This window comes from Alosa pseudoharengus, unplaced genomic scaffold, assembly GCF_046254945.1.
Source record: "Alosa pseudoharengus isolate Yale_2024_CS ecotype anadromous, Long Island Sound unplaced genomic scaffold, YU_APseudo_1.1 YU_APseudo_1.1_scf_10, whole genome shotgun sequence".
NCBI classification, from domain to species: Eukaryota; Metazoa; Chordata; class Actinopteri; order Clupeiformes; family Clupeidae; genus Alosa; species Alosa pseudoharengus.
The window spans coordinates 37102456-37123290 of NW_027468565.1; the positions used below are offsets into that span (position 1 = coordinate 37102456).

A 20835-nucleotide genomic window follows, 5' to 3' on the forward strand; every position below is an offset into this window, starting at 1 on the left:
ACAAAGGTCATTTTTGGATGAATGGATTTTTTGTGAATGTTTCTTCTTCTACATAAGATTTGAGTCATCTTTAGTTCATGTGATAAGCTACTTTATTGTCAATGCACAAATTAGGTAACAGTAGTCTGAAACGTTATTGTTAATGCACAAATTAAGTAAAAGTAGTCTGAAACGAAATGCTGTTTTACATCTAAACAGTGGTGCAAATAACTGACATATCCAAATGGGCCTTGATGAAATGCGTCGCTAGACTGTTCATACACATTTTAACGGGCCAAAGTTGAAGAGCTGTTGTCCGTTATTGTTCGTGCAAATATAGGCTGATTCATGTTCCCTTGCATTGTGTAACTGAGGTCCATGGCTAGTCTGGCTTTCACCAGACCAAGCTCAATCTTTTAAGAAATCAAAAAATAAATAGCGGGCAGATCAGGCTGGGTTCACCCAGCCTAGTCCATAGGCACCCGAAATTGTTTAATTTTCCGATTGAGATATCCACGCTCTGGCTATTCTAAATGCAAAAATGCATCAGGGAGTTATGACAAAACTGTAACTAACAAACTAGATCCTAATAGAAAGCTGTTAGCTTCCCTAAGCTACAGGTAGGCTTATAAGGTAGGCCTATTTACAACATAAATTGTCAATAGGCTATGCTGGCGACACAAATAAAATCTCCTTTGGAAACCAATGGCTTACGCCTTACAGTATCAAGCGGACTTAAACTGCCATATCGTGGCGAAAAGTTGTAATAAAATTCACGCAGCTCCATGAGTCAAGGAAAGCGCGAATGAAGTAGCCACTTCTAAATGGGACCCACTACACAGTAGCTTAAGGTGTGTTGCTAAAGCAGCCATAATGAAATGAAGGTGTCATTGTTTGGATACTTCACACACACGTGCTTTTTAATCTCACAGACTACAACTACCAAGCTGGAATCAAAGCACATCGATTCCCCTCTCACACCCTGCACGCACTTCAAACAAATAAACAGACGTCTCAGTCTCACGCATGTATAGGCAAAACTGTATCAGACCGGGGTAATGTTGGTAAATCTTCCATTGCACAGAATGATTTTTGTAGCACGTGCAACAAATGACAGTCGAAAGATACAATTACAGTGCTGCTATCAATTTGCTTGGTATAACCGCATTTATAGTTTTCTACAAATGCAATCAATCAAATTGGCCTCCATCACTCAACCAACGCTAACGGTAACATTACCTAGGTCCTTATTGATATTATAAGATTAACGTACCTGCAGTAAAAACCAAGCATGTCCGATAAACATCCTCATTATTATGACCGCCGCTAGCGAAGCTAGCGAAGCGGTCATATAGGGATTGTCAAAGTTTTTTTTTTTTTTTTTCGTCATCTACTTCCTGAAATTTTGGTCAACGATACCCGGGGCACCGAAACACCGGGGCACATGAAATTTGGTGGGTATGTAGCCCCACTAGACTTTTACGGAAAAATTTCGTTTGGTCCCCGTGGGCCACTCCCCCTCCGCGCTGGGCCCCCCGAAACCCAAAAAATGCAGTTTTTCCTAAATAACTACCTGAACCGTGGCACCGAGGATGAAGAAATTTTTATTATATGTTGGTCTCAAGGGCCCACATCAACCTAGCCCATAATCACTCATTTGTGATTTGCACCCCCCCGGTAAAAAATCAAAATGCAATATCATTCTGCTTTAATCGCTCCTCTCTTCAGTAAAGACGTTCAGAACTGCACCAAATTTTATGTGTATGATTAACCTGACATTCTCTGGGGGTATGCCAAGTTTCGTAGAATTTCATCCATGGGGGGGGGTCTAAAAAATTAAGTTATGTGTACATTTAGTGACTGTACACTCATTGGCCTGTAGATGGTGGTGCACACATATACATACACATGCACACACAGGCACCCACATACTATCGGTATTAGAACGGCCGATACATAATTACAAATTCAGTAGGATTAAAAGAAAGCCAAAATAAATATTCATCATCATCATCATCATGGCTGCATTTCCAGTATTGGCGATAAGTAGTCGTTTGTCCACTAGATGGCGCATCATTGCAGTGAGACGTAATTTTGTTGGAAGTTAATCTAAAGTGGGTTGGAAAGACACTACGCTTCCTACAAGGACAAGACTGTAGGCTACAGTAGTTTACCGCAGAGAACGTCATACACATAAATTCGTCAAAGTGAATAATTTGTGTCAACTCGCCGCAATGTAGATTTATTAACGCACCCGTGATGATCTACATCTCCATTTAAACCAGATGTTTTAGAGCGCACGTTGAGATGTTGCACGTGCTACAAAAATCATTCTTTGCGATGGATGATTTAGTACCAACATTACACCGGTCAGATACAGTTTTGCCTATGGCTATTCCGTGAGACTGAGGCACTTTTTGTTTGTTCGAAGTGCGTGTTTAGGGTGTGAGAGGGGAGTCGATGTGCTTTGATTCCAGCTTGGTAGTTGTAGTCTATGCGATTAAAAAACACGTGTGTGTGAAGTATCCAAACAATGATAACGCTTTCATTATGGCTGCTTTAGCCACAGACCTTGAGCTACTGTACAGTGGGTTGGGTTCCATTTAGAAGTGTCCACTTCATTCGCCCTTTCCGTGATTCACAGCTACGTGAAATGTATTACTACAGATATGCAAAACTATTAACTTTTCGCCAAGAGGTGGCAGCTTGATACTGTAAGGTGTAAGCCATTGGTTCCAACGGAGATTTTATTTGGGTCGCCAGCATAGCCTAGTGACAATTTGTGTTGTGTAATAGGCCTAGCATAGGGCCTACCTTATATAGCTTATAGTTTGTTAACAGTCACGGTTTTGTCATAACTCCCTCTATGCATTTTTGCATTTAGAATAGCTCTAAAACCGGGGGGCGAACACGTCGCAGGGGGGGCGCCAGTGCGTGGATATCTCAATCGCAAAATTAAACAATATTTCTATCGGGCGCCTACCATGGACTAGGCTGGGTGAAAATAAAAGATTGCGTCAAAAGATTGAGCTTAACCATGGACCTCATGGTTGCAAAATGCAAGGGAACATGAATCAGCATATTATTTGCACAAACAATAACGGACAGTAGCTCTTCAACTTTGCCCGTTAAAATGTGTATGAACAGTCTCGCAACGCATTTCATGAAGGCCCTTTTGGACATGTCAGTTATTTGCACCACTGGGTAAAACGGCATTTTGTTTTAGACTACTGGTATTTAATTTGTGCATTGACAATAAAGCTGAATATCATTTGAACTAGATGACTAAACTTATGCATATGTAGAAGAAGAAACATTCACAAAAATCCATGACATGACCTCTCTTCTTGATAGCTGTTGAAAACTGCATGGAACTGACAGGGATTGTTTTGTTTAATAATAAATAAATAAATAAATACATTATGCTGCTACCTTCTGCTTTTCCCAAATACAATGTAGCCTACAGGTGTACCTTTCATCAGTCCAGTTGCAATGGATGGACTGTGATGAACTGCCCTACTTGTGATTGTTTAGAGATTTTAAAGGTTTTATAACAATGTTACAGATTGGAGACAAATTCATTAATATGATTTATTTTCGCGGAATGGATGTGCAGGACTGAGCGGCGGTCATATTTTGTACCGCTACGCGGTACATCTAGTTTATTTCGGCTTCAAGAAGAAATGGGAATTACATTTCATGTGACATTGTCCTATCCTTATTAGACGTTCTCTGCGGTAAACTACAGTCCTTGTAGGAAGCGTCCATTGTTTTTCCAACCCACTTTTAACTTCCAACAAAATTACGTCTCACTGCAACGATGCGCCATCTAGTGGACAAAGGACTACTTATCGCCAATACTGGAAATGCAGCCATGATGATGATGAACATTTGGCTTTCTTTTAATCCTACTGAACTTGTAATTATGTATCGGCCGTTCTAATACCGATAGTATGTGGGTGCCTGTGTGTGTGTGCATGTGTATATGTGTGCACCGCCATCTACAGGCCAATGAGTGTACAGTCACTAAATGTACACATAACCGAATTTTTTTTAGACCCCCCCCCCCCCATGGATGAAATTCTACGAAACTTGGCATACCCCCAGAGAATGCCAGGTCAATCATACACATAAAATTTGGTGCAGTTCTGAACATCTTAACTGAAGATAGAGGCGATTAAAGCAGAATAATTTTGCATTTTAATTTTTTACCGGGGGGGGGGGGGGGGTGCAAATCACAAATGAGTGATTAAGGGCCAGGTTGATGTGGGCCCTTGAGACCAACATACCATAAAAGATTCTTCCTCCTCAGTGCCACGGTTCAGGAAGTTATTTAGGAAAAAATGCTTTTTTTGCGGTTCGGGGGGCCCAGCACGGGGGGGAGGGGGGTGGCCCCCGGGGACGAAACGAAATTGTTCCGTAAAAGTCTAGTGGGGCTACATACCCACCAAATTTCATGTGCACCGGTGTGTCCCGGGTATCGTTGACCAAAAATTCAGAAATTAGATGACGGGGGGGGGGGGAAAAAAAAAAAACTTTGACAATCATTATATGACCGCTTCGCTAGCTTCGCTAGCGGCGGTCATAATAAAAAAAAATGTAAAGAAGCATGCTAACCAGCTACCAACAGACTGTTCTCACTCATACCGGTAGTACCATTTTGTATTTTAAGAGGTGCTTTTGTCCAACATGAAACTTAATGGAAAAGTGCCAGAGTTGACATATTGATCATTCAAGGCAACTAAAATCCTGCACATCACCCCTTTAAAGAGACATAGCCATATAGAATTTCATGCCACAGAACTTGTTTCATATATTACGTCTTAATATTCCTTTAATTTCTCTCCATCAATGCAAACAGCATGAGACAGGATGTGTTCCCTGACAGATATATCAGTAATCTTCAGTTCACCTTCATTTAAATGATGTCCTACCTCTGTTGTTTCAGGTTATGTTAAGGATTTTATCTCTCAGGATTCAGTCCTTGTGTCATTGCCTTGTTTGATCACAGTGTATAGTTACCTGACTCTGTCCTTTCTTCAAGTATAGTTTAAGTATAAGTATATATACTCTTTTAATTCCGTGAGGGAAATTTGGTCTCTGCATTTATCCCAATCCGTGAATTAGTGAAACACAATCAGCACACAGTGAGGTGAAGCACACACTAATCCCGGCGCAGTGAGCTGCCTGCAACCACAGCGGCGCTCGGGGAGCAGTGAGGGGTTAGGTGCCTTGCTCAAGGGCACTTCAGCCGTGCCTACTGGTCGTGGTTCGAACCGGCAACCCTCCGGTTACAAGTCCGAAGCGCTAACCAGTAGGCCACGGCTGCCCCAAATGTGTTCAATGTGGTTGTGTTTAAATGTTTTTTTCTTCCTGTCACCCAGGGCCAGAGACTGTGCAGCAGCTGTCCATCTCAGAACAGTCCAATAACTCCATCACAGTGTCATGGGATGCTCCTAATGGACATGTGGAGTTCTATGAGGTTCTCCTGAACAGCAGCAGCAGGAGCACCAATAGTAGTCTACTGGACTCAAATACCACCTTCTATAAGTTTCAAAACCTGACAGCTGGGAAGATATACACAGCCACAGTCATAACAAAGAGTGGGAGCTTTAGTCAAGAGTCTGAGCCAGTGACCAATGCAACATGTGAGTATTAGAATATATACAGAATTTTGTTGGTAAATAGATTGTTTTCACAAAGGAGAACGGGATTTGATCGATCATACAAATGAAACCTTTTTTTTAGATCCCAATCCTCCAGGAAGTATCACCATAGACCATACAACTACAAAGTTCATTTCTATTGCGTGGGCTCCAGCCCCCTGGATGGAGAACTCAGACAGTTTTAACTACACTGTCACCATCAGTAATTCTTCTTGGTCCAGAGAGTATAATACCAAAAGCACATCCCAGAACCTGACAGAGCTCACACCAGGAACGTCTCACAACATCTCTGTGAGAACAACTGGACCATTTGGCCTCCAGAGCCAACGTGTTGAAGTGAAAACTGTAACAAGTAAGTGCAGTATTCAGGTATACAGGTGCATCTCAATCTATTTAAAAACAAATATTGGTCTCGGGGATTATGTCTTTGAGTGAAATGGCATCTTCATTGCCTACTACTTCATCTAAACCTTCAACACCAGCACTGTGGAAAATGTTGTAACAAGTAGGTAAAGCATTGCAATATATATTATATGTTATTCACTCACAAATGTTTTCATTTCTTATTCAGCCTTCATGAAATATCTCTCTAGGACATAGGTTTTACAGTAGCTGTGTCTAAATGATCTGTCCTTCTAACCATTCAACACATTCTTATTAAATGGGTTATGTGTAGGATTTTTATAGCCTGACATAGCCATACTCAATTCTAGTCAGAATATGAGACTGATACTGCTCCATTGGGACATAATTATGGGGCGTGTTTCAACCAATACAGGGGGGGAATGCCTCTGCACTCAATTGGATAGACCTAACCAATCAGAGCAACGAAATAGCTTACCATGAGGTGTAGGAACAACACACGAACCATCCTTCTTCTCCACAAATGCCTTAACATTGTTTTCTGGTCTTTTGTAATTTAAGTTATTGTGCTGACAATATCTCCTACAACACTCATTAGCGAAATCTAAGAGATACGTAGTAGGGTAGGCTATTAGGAAAAAACTGATAGCTTATATCCCCTTCGTTTTTAAAAATAATTCTGTTGAACACTGATGTGCTACAAACATGTTACAAACAACTGGGAAAGGCTGTCGCAAATCCCTCGAACAGGTGGTCAATCAGAGATTTCAAACGAACGAGGGAACATGTCAAAATGCAACACACTGTTTTCCCTTGATGAAACCATGAGTTTTCCCACATCTCAACTTTGGCCAAAGTTTTCAGAAATAATTGTTTTCAGTGATAAAACCTCATTAAAATAATATTGCATTTTCCATATGGGGTCTTAGAAGCAATCTGTCTCCTTCTAGCCACAGCATTTTTGTTGCAAACGATAATCAACCTAAGCATGCTCAGATGACGTGATAGACGAGGCGCTGTTGCTCCCCTGTCCATCATCGTAAATCCCGATTTGATTGGTCCGCCAGATTTAGGGCGAGCATAGTTGCTCTAGAACAGAGCAATGCCAGACCGAACTTCCCCGACCTCAAATATTGTGGGCGGGACTAAGTTCGGCTGGCACTCAGGCTAGGATTTTTAGTTAAAAACATGGAAAACAACCTAGAAACAGCCGTAAAATGTCAAATAAATTTTTTAAAAAAAAGTAAAGAAGCATGCTAACCAGCTACCAACAGACAGTTCTCACTCATACCGGTAGTACCATTTTGTATTTTAAGAGGTGCTTTTGTCAAACATGAAACTCAATGGAAGAGTGCCATAGTTGACATATTGATCATTCAAGGCAACTAAAATCCTACACATCACCCCTTTAAAGAGGCATATCCATATAGAATTTCATGCCACAGAACTGGTTTTATATGGGGCGCCAAATGTAACATGCCTTATTTCGTGGACAGAATGACTTTCGTGTGACGAAATACATATATTCATTATGAAACCATGTTACATCGTAACGCCTTTTGTCCACGGAATGCACAAATTGGTTTGCATTGTGTCCACTGAAGAGAGCACATCATTTCGTGGACGAAATTGACTGGTGGCCTTTTCCTTTCGTGGACATAATGCTGAATGCAGTATTCACTGTCATAGACGAAATGTTTGGTCAAAAGTAATTCTGTGTACGTAAATACGGAATGCACCTACACGCATCATTCTGTGCATCCTATTTCAATTTCGTCCACAGAAGTATTGTGTTGTGTTACAGAAGGCATTCCGTCCACACAATAGTAACAACTTACGAAATGCATTCAGTGACATATGCTTTCATTCTGTGGACGAAATGCATAATAGAATCATGTACAATACATTTCGTGAGTCAGCAGTTTACAAAATGACTTATGTGTCACGATAATTTCATTACGTGGACGAAATGCATAACAGAATCACGAAATCAGTTTTGTGACCTGATGCAATACATTTCGTGAGTCAGCAGTTTACGGCAAGGGCGTAGGTTTGGTCTGAGCTTTGGTGGGGACACTACCCACTAATTCCCCCGAAAAAAAAAAGGAAAAGCCACTCAACTCTTTCACCAGCCACTATAGATATATAAAATGATTAAAATGTGCTACTGTCCAACTACCCATGATTAAAATGTGCTACTGTCCAACTTGATCTATACTGTGTAGCACATAATCTGATTTTAATATGTATACATATGTAGGCTATATTTAACATTTATTTTCTATTTGGTCTGTTATGAAATCATGCATTGACCCATTTAAGCACAGCTCAGTTTTAAGAAACTTAAATACATGCATGCTTAGCATTTTGTGAAAAGAATCATTAAGGCTACATTGACAACTCTTAACCATAAGCTGCCTGTATATTCTCTAATAGGCCTATTTACAGATATCTAGGCGATGTAAGCACAGCTCAGTTTTAAGAAATGCTTAAAGCCGAAAGACCATGTTGAATTTTTCTACAATTTATTTCAAAACCGGATTACTCTGGAACAGCTAACTTATACACGGGAATGCTTTACACCTTTGTGTTTGGTAAGGTCTGCTGTTTATTCTGATATATGGGTTGTCATGTGTTGCGTGAAGAGTGTGTAGGCCTACGATATTCCACCGAGACGAATGGATGTGGAGATGGGCACAGAGAATAATTATTAAATCTCTTGAAGTTAATTTTTCTCGCGAACTGTTTATCACAGCAAATAGTGGCTATAGCACCGTTTAAAAGCTGAGAAAAGGCTCTTTCATGTGACACATGTGTGATGAGTAGCCTACTCGAGAGGTTCAACAGAGAAGAATGGATGAATTTGGACGCACTTCATATGCCTTGTAGTGAAGTGAAGCTGAAGCGCAGCGTCTCCTGCGGCTCACTGGTAGTTATTATAGGTAACTTCAAATCAGCGCGATTTACCCTTATAGGCTACTGCACATTACACGATCTGTACGAGATGATCCGCAGCAAAGTGAGAAAGTATTTAACTCTTTGTAGCGCATGTGAGCGCCCCCCCCAGATCAGTTTTGTAACCTGCTAAAATACATTTCGTGAGTCAGCAGTTTGCGGAATGAATTAGTCAGTGGGTCCCATTTAGAAGTGGCACTCGCGCCTCCCGTTCATAGAGCTGCGTGAAATGTATTGCAACTTTTCGCCTCAAGGTGGCAGCTTAAGTCCGCTGTAGCATTGCCGGTAAACGGGACAGCTGGCTGCATTCAGAGGCTTTGCAACGGCAGTGTGATTGGCAATCCGCGAACCGGTGCCAGGCCGTGCTGGACCTAGCCTAGGTCCGCGAAAAGCAACTGCATAGGCTTTCTCTGAATTATCTATGGTCTATGATCTTCAAACTATGAGCCTACGAGTAGATTGCTGGTCCACTGGACCACGATTTTAGGCTAGATTTGGTCTATGCCCGGTACTTCTGTCTGTTAATTTTGCGGCACAACTGCTGGAACCGTGGACCGAAAGAAAAAGAAACTAAATGTTTCCCTGATCAATGCATAGGCCTACTTCTTAATTCATTAAATATAGAGGCATAACATTAGCCTAGGTGGTAGTGGTAGGCTGTGAGTGCTCATTCAAAGTCTATGCGTGTCTCTGCAAGTTGTAACAAATCGCCCTTATTCAAAAGAACTGATTGCCACTACGCATTTAAGGTTATGGGCGGATCTAACAAGCAGGAAATCATTCTAGCTGAATGCAGACGAAGACCTCAGTTTATCTTAACTTAAACTGGCAAAAGGCCTTGCCTTCTTCTTAATAAGAGTGTATATTAAAGAAAAAACTCTTACAGAAAGAAACCCAAACATATGAGATTGATTCACTTTGTATTGTAATGAACGAACTCGCTGCCACTCGGCGCGCAACTGAAGACCCGACACACAACAACAAAGTTTCACAATGCACGAACAAATACCCCCCAAAGTTCAGTGCCCAACAGTCCCGACATCAAGCAGATGATTCAATCAGTCCAAAACACAAACATGATCCCCGGAATAAGAAAGAGTCGTTGCGCTTACAGTCTGTTGAGAAGTCGTTCCCTAATAGGCTACGGTTGCGAAACGCAATCTCACCAAAACACGCACGTTAGGAAAAATGCTCCTTTGCTTGCTGTAATCCAATGACTTTGGGGGAAAATGAGTGATCGCAGATAGCGAGAAAAAGTCACGGTTCAGCATGCAAGGCCTCTAACGCACGCTACTCATACACCAGCGTCTTCGCACAGGTAACTAGCGGGGGCGAGCGCTCTCCCCGCGCCTACATTTAAACAAAGTGCAATGAAAGTCACTCCTACCAAAAACGCGCGTTTAACGGTCAGCTGACATCAAATTTACATACATGACATATTAAACAGAGAGAAAATACTAATACATTTTCATACAAACAACCATGTAAAAAGGTGATTTTGGCAAACTTTACAAAGTGAAACTGACAAACTCGTGGGTAGGCTAAGCAACGATATTTAAAACAATCAAGAAGTGGATTCCTGTAATGTTCATATAAACAGTATAGCGCTTGGATAGCCTAATAAATCGCGACTTGTTGTAGGCCTAACAGTAGGCCTAGTTTGTCTCGCTGGAGTGCGCGCATAATAGGCGTAATGCCTACTTGCCCATCCAAATAAAGGGCTTTCCTTTGTTTCACGGAGCTCTGACTAACGGCAGGCGCGATTGAAGTGGCCACTTCTAAATGGTAGCCTATAGGCTACCCACTGATTAATTCATTCCGCAAACTCACGAAATGTATTGTAGCAGGTCACAAAACTGATTTCGTGATTCTGTTATGCATTTCGTCCACATAATGGAATTATCGTGACACAGAATTCATTCTGTAAACTGCTGACTCACGAAATGTATTGCAGCAGGTCACAAAACTGATTTCGTGATTCTGTTATGCATTTCGTCCACGTAATGAAATTATCGTGACACATAAGTCATTTCGTAAACTGCTGACTCACGAAATGTATTGTACGTGATTCTATTATGCATTTCGTCCACAGAATGAAAGCATATGTCACTGAATGCATTTCGTAAGTTGTTAAATTGCCTTCTGTGGACGAAATTGAAATAGGATGCACAGAATGATGCGTGTAGGTGCATGTAGGTGCATTCCGTATTTACATAGACAGAATTACTTTTGACCAAACATTTCGTCTACGACAGTGAATACTGCATTCAGCATTATGTCCACGAAAGGAAAAGGCCACCAGTCAATTTCGTCCACGAAATTATGTGCTCTCTTCAGTGTTTCGTGGACACAATGCAAACCAATTTGTGCATTCCGTGGACAAAAGGCGTTACGATGTAACATGGTTTCGTAATGAATATATGTATTTCGTCACACGAAAGTCATTCTGTCCACGAAATAAGGCATGTTACATTTGGCGCCCCATATTTTTATATATTACGTCTTAATATTCCTTTAACGTCTCTCTATCAATGCAAACAGCATGAGACAGGATGTGTTCTCCGACAGATATGTCAGTAATCTTCAGTTCACCTTCATTTAAATGATATGTCCTACCTGTGTCAGGGTAGGCGGATAGGACCCAAATGCATGACTACACCAGGCGGAATTACGAAAAAAAACACGATTTAATTCTTAATACAAACGTTCAAAGACTTACTGACTTACATACATGTGGGCTTTGACAAGACAAACAGAGAGCCGAGCCGACAGGGAACAGAGAAACAGGAGGATAGAAATACACAGAGCAATTAACAGAGAGACAGAGGACTGGACGAAACCAACGAGACAACAGGGAACAGGTGAGGAGGCAGAAATGGAGGGAAAACAAACAAGACAGGACGCACAGACCAAATAAGGAGATGGGGCGGAGACAAAGACAGGTGACAGGCAGGTAACACAAAGCACATGGGAAACAGGCAAAAACAAACACAGGACAATACACAAAATGGCCACCAGGGTGGCACAAATTCAATGGACAGGGCCAGATCCTGACAACCTGTGTTGTTCCAGATTATGTAAAGGATTTAATCTCTCTCAGGATTCAGTCCTTGTGTCATTGCCTTGTTTCATCACAGTCTATAGTTACCTGACTCTATGTCCTTTCTTCAATGTGGTTGTGTTTAAATGTTTTTATCTTCCTGTCACCCAGGGCCAGAGACTGTGCAGCAGCTGTCCATCTCAGAACAGTCCAATAACTCCATCACAGTGTCATGGGATGCTCCTAATGGACATGTGGAGTCTTATGTGGTTCTCCTGAACAGCAGCAGCAGGAGCACCAATAGTAGTCTACTGGACTCAAAAACCACCTTCTATAAGTTTCAAAACCTGACAGCTGGGAAGATATACACAGCCATAGTCACAACACAGAGTGGGAGCTTTAGTCAAGAGTCTGAGCCAGTGACCAATGCAACATGTGAGTATTAGAATATATACAGAATTTTTTTTGGTAAATAAATTGTTTTCACAAAGGAGAACGGGATTTGATCATACAAATGAAACCTTTTTTTTAGATCCCAATCCTCCAGGAAGTATCACCATAGACCATACAACTACAAACTCCATTTCTATTGCGTGGGCTCCAGCCCCCTGGATGGAGAACTCAGACAGTTTTAACTACACTGTCACCATCAGTAATTCTTCTTGGTCCAGAGAGTATAATACCAAAAGCACATCCCAGAACCTGACAGAGCTCACACCAGGAACGTCTCACAACATCTCTGTGAGAACAACTGGACCATTTGGCCTCCAGAGCCAACGCGTTGAACTGAAAACTGTAACAAGTAAGTGCAGTATTCAGGTATACAGGTGCATCTCAATCTATTTAAAAAGAAATATTGGTCTCTGGGATTAAGTCTTTGAGTGAAATGGCATCTTCATTGCCTACTTCTTCATCTAAACCTTCAACACCAGCACTGTGGAAAATGTTGTAACAAGTAGGTAGAGCATTGCAATATATATTATATATGATTCACTCACAAATGTTTTCATTTCTCATTCAGCCTACATGAAATATCTCTCTAGGAAGTAGGTTTTACAGTATCTGTGACTAAATGATCCCTCCCTTTAACCATTCAACACATTCTTGTTAAATGGGCTATGTGTAGGTAATTTTTTGTAAAAAAATATGGAAAATTACCTAGAAACAGCTGTAAAATGTAAAATAAATTAAAAAAAAATGTAAAGAAGCATGCTAACCAGCTACCAACAGACAGTTCTCACTCATACCGGTAGTACCATTTTGTATTTTAGGAGGTGCTTTTGTCAAACATGAAACTCAATGGAAGAGTGCCATAGTTGACATATTGATCATTCAAGGCAACTAAAATCCTACACATCACCCCTTTAAAGAGGCATATCCATATAGAATTTCATGCCACAGAACTTGTTTTATATATTACGTCTTAATATTCCTTTAACTTCTCTCTATCAATGCAAACAGCATGAGACAGGATGTGTTCTCCGACAGATATGTCAGTAATCTTCAGTTCACCTTCATTTAAATGATATGTCCTACCTGTGTTGTTCCAGATTATGTAAAGGATTTCATCTCTCTCAGGATTCAGTCCTTGTGTCATTGCCTTGTTTCATCACAGTCTATAGTTACCTGACTCTATGTCCTTTCTTCAATGTGGTTGTGTTTAAATGTTTTTATCTTCCTGTCACCCAGGGCCAGAGACTGTGCAGCAGCTGTCCATCTCAGAACAGTCCAATAACTCCATCACAGTGTCATGGGATGCTCCTAATGGACATGTGGAGTCTTATGTGGTTCTCCTGAACAGCAGCAGCAGGAGCACCAATAGTAGTCTACTGGACTCAAAAACCACCTTCTATAAGTTTCAAAACCTGACAGCTGGGAAGATATACACAGCCACAGTCACAACACAGAGTGGGAGCTTTAGTCAAGAGTCTGAGCCAGTGACCAATGCAACATGTGAGTATTAGAATATATACAGAATTTTGTTGGTAAATAGATTGTTTTCACAAAGGAGAACAGAATTTGATCATACAAATGAAACCTTTTTTTTAGATCCCAATCCTCCAGGAAGTATCACCATAGACCATACAACTACAAAGTCCATTTCTATTGCGTGGGCTCTAGCCCCTTTGATGGAGAACTCAGACAGTTTTAACTACACTGTCACCATCAGTAATTCTTCTTGGTCCAGAGAGTATAATACCAAAAGCACATCCCAGAACCTGACAGAGCTCACACCAGGAACGTCTCACAACATCTCTGTGAGAACAACTGGACCATTTGGCCTCCAGAGCCAACGTGTTGAACTGAAAACTGTAACAAGTAAGTGCAGTATTCAGGTATACAGGTGCATCTCAATCTATTTAAAAATAAATATTGGTCTCTGGGATTATGTCTTTGAGTGAAATGGCATCTTCATTTCCTACTTCTTCATCTAAACCTTCAACACCAGCACTATGGAAAATGTTGTAACAAGTAGGTAGAGCATTGCAATATATATTATATATGATTCACTCACAAATGTTTTCATTTCTCATTCAGCCTACATGAAATATCTCTCTAGGAAGTAGGTTTTACAGTATCTGTGACTAAATGATCTCTCCCTTTAACCATTCAACACATTCTTGTTAAATGGGCTATGTGTAGGTAATTTTTTGTAAAAAAATATGGAAAATTACCTAGAAACAGCTGTAAAATGTAAAATAAAAAAAATAAATGTAAAGAAGCATGCTAACCAGCTACCAACAGACAGTTCTCACTCATACCGGTAGTACCATTTTGTATTTTAGGAGGTGCTTTTGTCAAACATGAAACTCAATGGAAGAGTGCCATAGTTGACATATTGATCATTCAAGGCAACTAAAATCCTACACATCACCCCTTTAAAGAGGCATATCCATATAGAATTTCATGCCACAGAACTTGTTTTATATATTACGTCTTAATATTCCTTTAACTTCTCTCTATCAATGCAAACAGCATGAGACAGGATGTGTTCTCCGACAGATATGTCAGTAATCTTCAGTTCACCTTCATTTAAATGATATGTCCTACCTGTGTTGTTCCAGATTATGTAAAGGATTTCATCTCTCTCAGGATTCAGTCCTTGTGTCATTGCCTTGTTTCATCACAGTCTATAGTTACCTGACTCTATGTCCTTTCTTCAATGTGGTTGTGTTTAAATGTTTTTATCTTCCTGTCACCCAGGGCCAGAGACTGTGCAGCAGCTGTCCATCTCAGAACAGTCCAATAACTCCATCACAGTGTCATGGGATGCTCCTAATGGACATGTGGAGTCTTATGTGGTTCTCCTGAACAGCAGCAGCAGGAGCACCAATAGTAGTCTACTGGACTCAAAAACCACCTTCTATAAGTTTCAAAACCTGACAGCTGGGAAGATATACACAGCCACAGTCACAACACAGAGTGGGAGCTTTAGTCAAGAGTCTGAGCCAGTGACCAATGCAACATGTGAGTATTAGAATATATACAGAATTTTGTTGGTAAATAGATTGTTTTCACAAAGGAGAACAGAATTTGATCATACAAATGAAACCTTTTTTTTAGATCCCAATCCTCCAGGAAGTATCACCATAGACCATACAACTACAAAGTCCATTTCTATTGCGTGGGCTCTAGCCCCTTTGATGGAGAACTCAGACAGTTTTAACTACACTGTCACCATCAGTAATTCTTCTTGGTCCAGAGAGTATAATACCAAAAGCACATCACAGAACCTGACAGAGCTCACACCAGGAACGTCTCACAACATCTCTGTGAGAACAACTGGACCATTTGGCCTCCAGAGCCAACGTGTTGAAGTGAAAACTGTAACAAGTAAGTGCAGTATTCAGGTATACAGGTGCATCTCAATCTATTTAAAAAGAAATATTGGTCTCTGGGATTATGTCTTTGAGTGAAATGGCATCTTCATTTCCTACTTCTTCATCTAAACCTTCAACACCAGCACTATGGAAAATGTTGTAACAAGTAGGTAGAGCATTGCAATATATATTATATATGATTCACTCACAAATGTTTTCATTTCTCATTCAGCCTACATGAAATATCTCTCTAGGAAGTAGGTTTTACAGTATCTGTGACTAAATGATCTCTCCCTTTAACCATTCAACACATTCTTGTTAAATGGGCTATGTGTAGGTAATTTTTTGTAAAAAAATATGGAAAATTACCTAGAAACAGCTGTAAAATGTAAAATAAAAAAAATAAATGTAAAGAAGCATGCTAACCAGCTACCAACAGACAGTTCTCACTCATACCGGTAGTACCATTTTGTATTTTAGGAGGTGCTTTTGTCAAACATGAAACTCAATGGAAGAGTGCCATAGTTGACATATTGATCATTCAAGGCAACTAAAATCCTACACATCACCCCTTTAAAGAGGCATATCCATATAGAATTTCATGCCACAGAACTTGTTTTATATATTACGTCTTAATATTCCTTTAACTTCTCTCTATCAATGCAAACAGCATGAGACAGGATGTGTTCTCCGACAGATATGTCAGTAATCTTCAGTTCACCTTCATTTAAATTATATGTCCTACCTGTGTTGTTCCAGATTATGTAAAGGATTTCATCTCTCTCAGGATTCAGTCCTTGTGTCATTGCCTTGTTTCATCACAGTGTATAGTTACCTGACTCTATGTCCTTTCTTCAGTGTGGTTGTGTTTAAATGTTTTTATCTTCCTGTCACCCAGGGCCAGAGACTGTGCAGCAGCTGTCCATCTCAGAACAGTCCAATAACTCCATCACAGTGTCATGGGATGCTCCTAATGGACATGTGGAGTCTTATGTGGTTCTCCTGAACAGCAGCAGCAGGAGCACCAATAGTAGTCTACTGGACTCAAAAACCACCTTCTATAAGTTTCAAAACCTGACAGCTGGGAAGATATACACAGCCACAGTCACAACACAGAGTGGGAGCTTTAGTCAAGAGTCTGAGCCAGTGACCAATGCAACATGTGAGTATTAGAATATATACAGAATTTTGTTGGTAAATAGATTGTTTTCACAAAGGAGAACAGAATTTGATCATACAAATGAAACCTTTTTTTTAGATCCCAATCCTCCAGGAAGTATCACCATAGACCATACAACTACAAAGTCCATTTCTATTGCGTGGGCTCTAGCCCCTTTGATGGAGAACTCAGACAGTTTTAACTACACTGTCACCATCAGTAATTTTTCTTGGTCCAGAGAGTATAATACCAAAAGCACATCCCAGAACCTGACAGAGCTCACACCAGGAACGTCTCACAACATCTCTGTGAGAACAACTGGACCATTTGGCCTCCAGAGCCAACGTGTTGAAGTGAAAACTGTAACAAGTAAGTGCAGTATTCAGGTATACAGGTGCATCTCAATCTATTTAAAAAGAAATATTGGTCTCTGGGATTATGTCTTTGAATGAAATGGCATCTTCATTTCCTACTTCTTCATCTAAACCTTCAACACCAGCACTATGGAAAATGTTGTAACAAGTAGGTAGAGCATTGCAATATATATTATATATGATTCACTCACAAATGTTTTCATTTCTCATTCAGCCTACATGAAATATCTCTCTAGGAAGTAGGTTTTACAGTATCTGTGACTAAATGATCTCTCCCTTTAACCATTCAACACATTCTTGTTAAATGGGCTATGTGTAGGTAATTTTTTGTAAAAAAATATGGAAAATTACCTAGAAACAGCTGTAAAATGTAAAATAAAAAAAATAAATGTAAAGAAGCATGCTAACCAGCTACCAACAGACAGTTCTCACTCATACCGGTAGTACCATTTTGTATTTTAAGAGGTGCTTTTGTCAAACATGAAACTCAATGGAAGAGTGCCATAGTTGACATATTGATCATTCAAGGCAACTAAAATCCTACACATCACCCCTTTAAAGAGGCATATCCATATAGAATTTCATGCCACAGAACTTGTTTTATATATTACGTCTTAATATTCCTTTAACTTCTCTCTATCAATGCAAACAGCATGAGACAGGATGTGTTCTCCGACAGATATGTCAGTAATCTTCAGTTCACCTTCATTTAAATGATATGTCCTACCTGTGTTGTTCCAGATTATGTAAAGGATTTCATCTCTCTCAGGATTCAGTCCTTGTGTCATTGCCTTGTTTCATCACAGTGTATAGTTACCTGACTCTATGTCCTTTCTTCAGTGTGGTTGTGTTTAAATGTTTTTATCTTCCTGTCACCCAGGGCCAGAGACTGTGCAGCAGCTGTCCATCTCAGAACAGTCCAATAACTCCATCACAGTGTCATGGGATGCTCCTAATGGACATGTGGAGTCTTATGTGGTTCTCCTGAACAGCAGCAGCAGGAGCACCAATAGTAGTCTACTGGACTCAAAAACCACCTTCTATAAGTTTCAAAACCTGACAGCTGGGAAGATATACACAGCCACAGTCACAACACAGAGTGGGAGCTTTAGTCAAGAGTCTGAGCCAGTGACCAATGCAACATGTGAGTATTAGAATATATACAGAATTTTGTTGGTAAATAGATTGTTTTCACAAAGGAGAACGGATTTTGGTCATACAAATGAAACCTTTTTTTTAGATCCCAATCCTCCAGGAAGTATCAGCATAGACCATACAACTACAAACTCCATTTCTATTGCGTGGGCTCCAGCCCCTTTGATGGAGAACTCAGACAGTTTTAACTACATTGTCACCATCAGTAATTCTTCTTGGTCCAGAGAGTATAATACCAAAAGCACATCCCAGAACCTGACAGAGCTCACACCAGGAACGTCTCACAACATCTCTGTGAGAACAACTGGACCATTTGGCCTCCAGAGCCAACGTGTTGAAGTGAAAACTGTAACAAGTAAGTGCAGTATTCAGGTATACAGGTGCATCTCAATCTATTTAAAAAGAAATATTGGTCTCTGGGATTATGTCTTTGAGTGAAATGGCATCTTCATTGCCTACTTCTTCATCTAAACCTTCAACACCAGCACTGTGGAAAATGTTGTAACAAGTAGGTAGAGCATTGCAATATATATTATATATGATTCACTCACAAATGTTTTCATTTCTCATTCAGCCTACATGAAATATCTCTCTAGGAAGTAGGTTTTACAGTATCTGTGACTAAATGATCTCTCCCTTTAACCATTCAACACATTCTTGTTAAATGGGCTATGTGTAGGTAATTTTTTGTAAAAAAATATGGAAAATTACCTTGAAACAGCTGTAAAATGTAAAATAAATAAAAAAAAATGTAAAGAAGCATGCTAACCAGCTACCAACAGACAGTTCTCACTCATACCGGTAGTACCATTTTGTATTTTAAGAGGTGCTTTTGTCAAACATGAAACTCAATGGAAGAGTGCCATAGTTGACATATTGATCATTCAAGGCAACTAAAATCCTACACATCACCCCTTTAAAGAGGCATATCCATATAGAATGTCATGCCACAGAACTTGTTTTATATATTACGTCTTAATATTCCTTTAACTTCTCTCTATCAATGCAAACAGCATGAGACAGGATGTGTTCTCCGACAGATATGTCAGTAATCTTCAGTTCACCTTCATTTAAATTATATGTCCTACCTGTGTTGTTCCAGATTATGTAAAGGATTTCATCTCTCTCAGGATTCAGTCCTTGTGTCATTGCCTTGTTTCATCACAGTGTATAGTTACCTGACTCTATGTCCTTTCTTCAGTGTGGTTGTGTTTAAATGTTTTTATCTTCCTGTCACCCAGGGCCAGAGACTGTGCAGCAGCTGTCCATCTCAGAACAGTCCAATAACTCCATCACAGTGTCATGGGATGCTCCTAATGGACATTTGGAGTCTTATGTGGTTCTCCTGAACAGCAGCAGCAGCAGGAGCACCAATAGTAGTCTACTGGACTCAAAAACCACCTTCTATAAGTTTCAAAACCTGACAGCTGGGAAGATATACACAGCCACAGTCACAACACAGAGTGGGAACTTTAGTCAAGAGTCTGAGCCAGTGACCAATGCAACATGTGAGTATTAGAATATATACACAATTTTGTTGGTAAATAGATTGTTTTCACAAAGGAGAACGGGATTTGATCATACAAATGAAACCTTTTTTTTAGATCCCAATCCTCCAGGAAGTATCAGCATAGACCATACAACTACAAACTCCATTTCTATTGCGTGGGCTCCAGCCCCTTTGATGGAGAACTCAGACAGTTTTAACTACACTGTCACCATCAGTAATTCTTCTTGGTCCAGAGAGTATAATACCAAAAGCACATCCCAGAACCTGACAGAGCTCACACCAGGAACGTCTCACAACATCTCTGTGAGAACAACTGGACCATTTGGCCTCCAGAGCCAACGTGTTGAAGTGAAAACTGTAACAAGTAAGTGCAGTATTCAGGTATACAGGTGCATCTCAATCTATTTAAAAAGAAATATTGGTCTCTGGGATTATGTCTTTGAGTGAAATGGCATCTTCATTGCCTACTTCTTCATCTAAACCTTCAACACCAGCACTGTGGAAAATGTTGTAACAAGTAGGTAGAGCATTGCAATATATATTATATATGATTCACTCACAAATGTTTTCATTTCTCATTCAGCCTACATGAAATATCTCTCTAGGAAGTAGGTTTTACAGTATCTGTGACTAAATGATCCCTCCCTTTAACCATTCAACACATTCTTGTTAAATGGGCTATGTGTAGGTAATTTTTAGTAAAAAAAATATGGAAAATTACCTAGAAACAGCTGTAAAATGTAAAATAAATAAAAAAAAATGTAAAGAAGCATGCTAACCAGCTACCAACAGACAGTTCTCACTCATACCGGT

At 40.1% G+C, this 20835-nt stretch overlaps 1 protein-coding gene across 1 annotated transcript in view; it reads left to right on the forward strand.

The window, feature by feature from the left end:
* Positions 1-20835, forward strand: part of LOC143138785 (receptor-type tyrosine-protein phosphatase beta-like) — a 63455-nt gene that overhangs the window by 20425 nt on the left and 22195 nt on the right. Inside the window, exons 6-19 of the mRNA XM_076299171.1 lie at positions 5364-5627; positions 5728-5997; positions 12175-12438; positions 12536-12805; positions 13693-13956; positions 14053-14322; positions 15208-15471; positions 15568-15837; positions 16723-16986; positions 17083-17352; positions 18238-18501; positions 18598-18867; positions 19754-20020; positions 20117-20386. Coding sequence (XP_076155286.1) covers positions 5364-5627; positions 5728-5997; positions 12175-12438; positions 12536-12805; positions 13693-13956; positions 14053-14322; positions 15208-15471; positions 15568-15837; positions 16723-16986; positions 17083-17352; positions 18238-18501; positions 18598-18867; positions 19754-20020; positions 20117-20386 — 3741 coding nt within the window. The remainder of the gene's footprint in view (positions 1-5363; positions 5628-5727; positions 5998-12174; positions 12439-12535; positions 12806-13692; positions 13957-14052; positions 14323-15207; positions 15472-15567; positions 15838-16722; positions 16987-17082; positions 17353-18237; positions 18502-18597; positions 18868-19753; positions 20021-20116; positions 20387-20835) is intronic.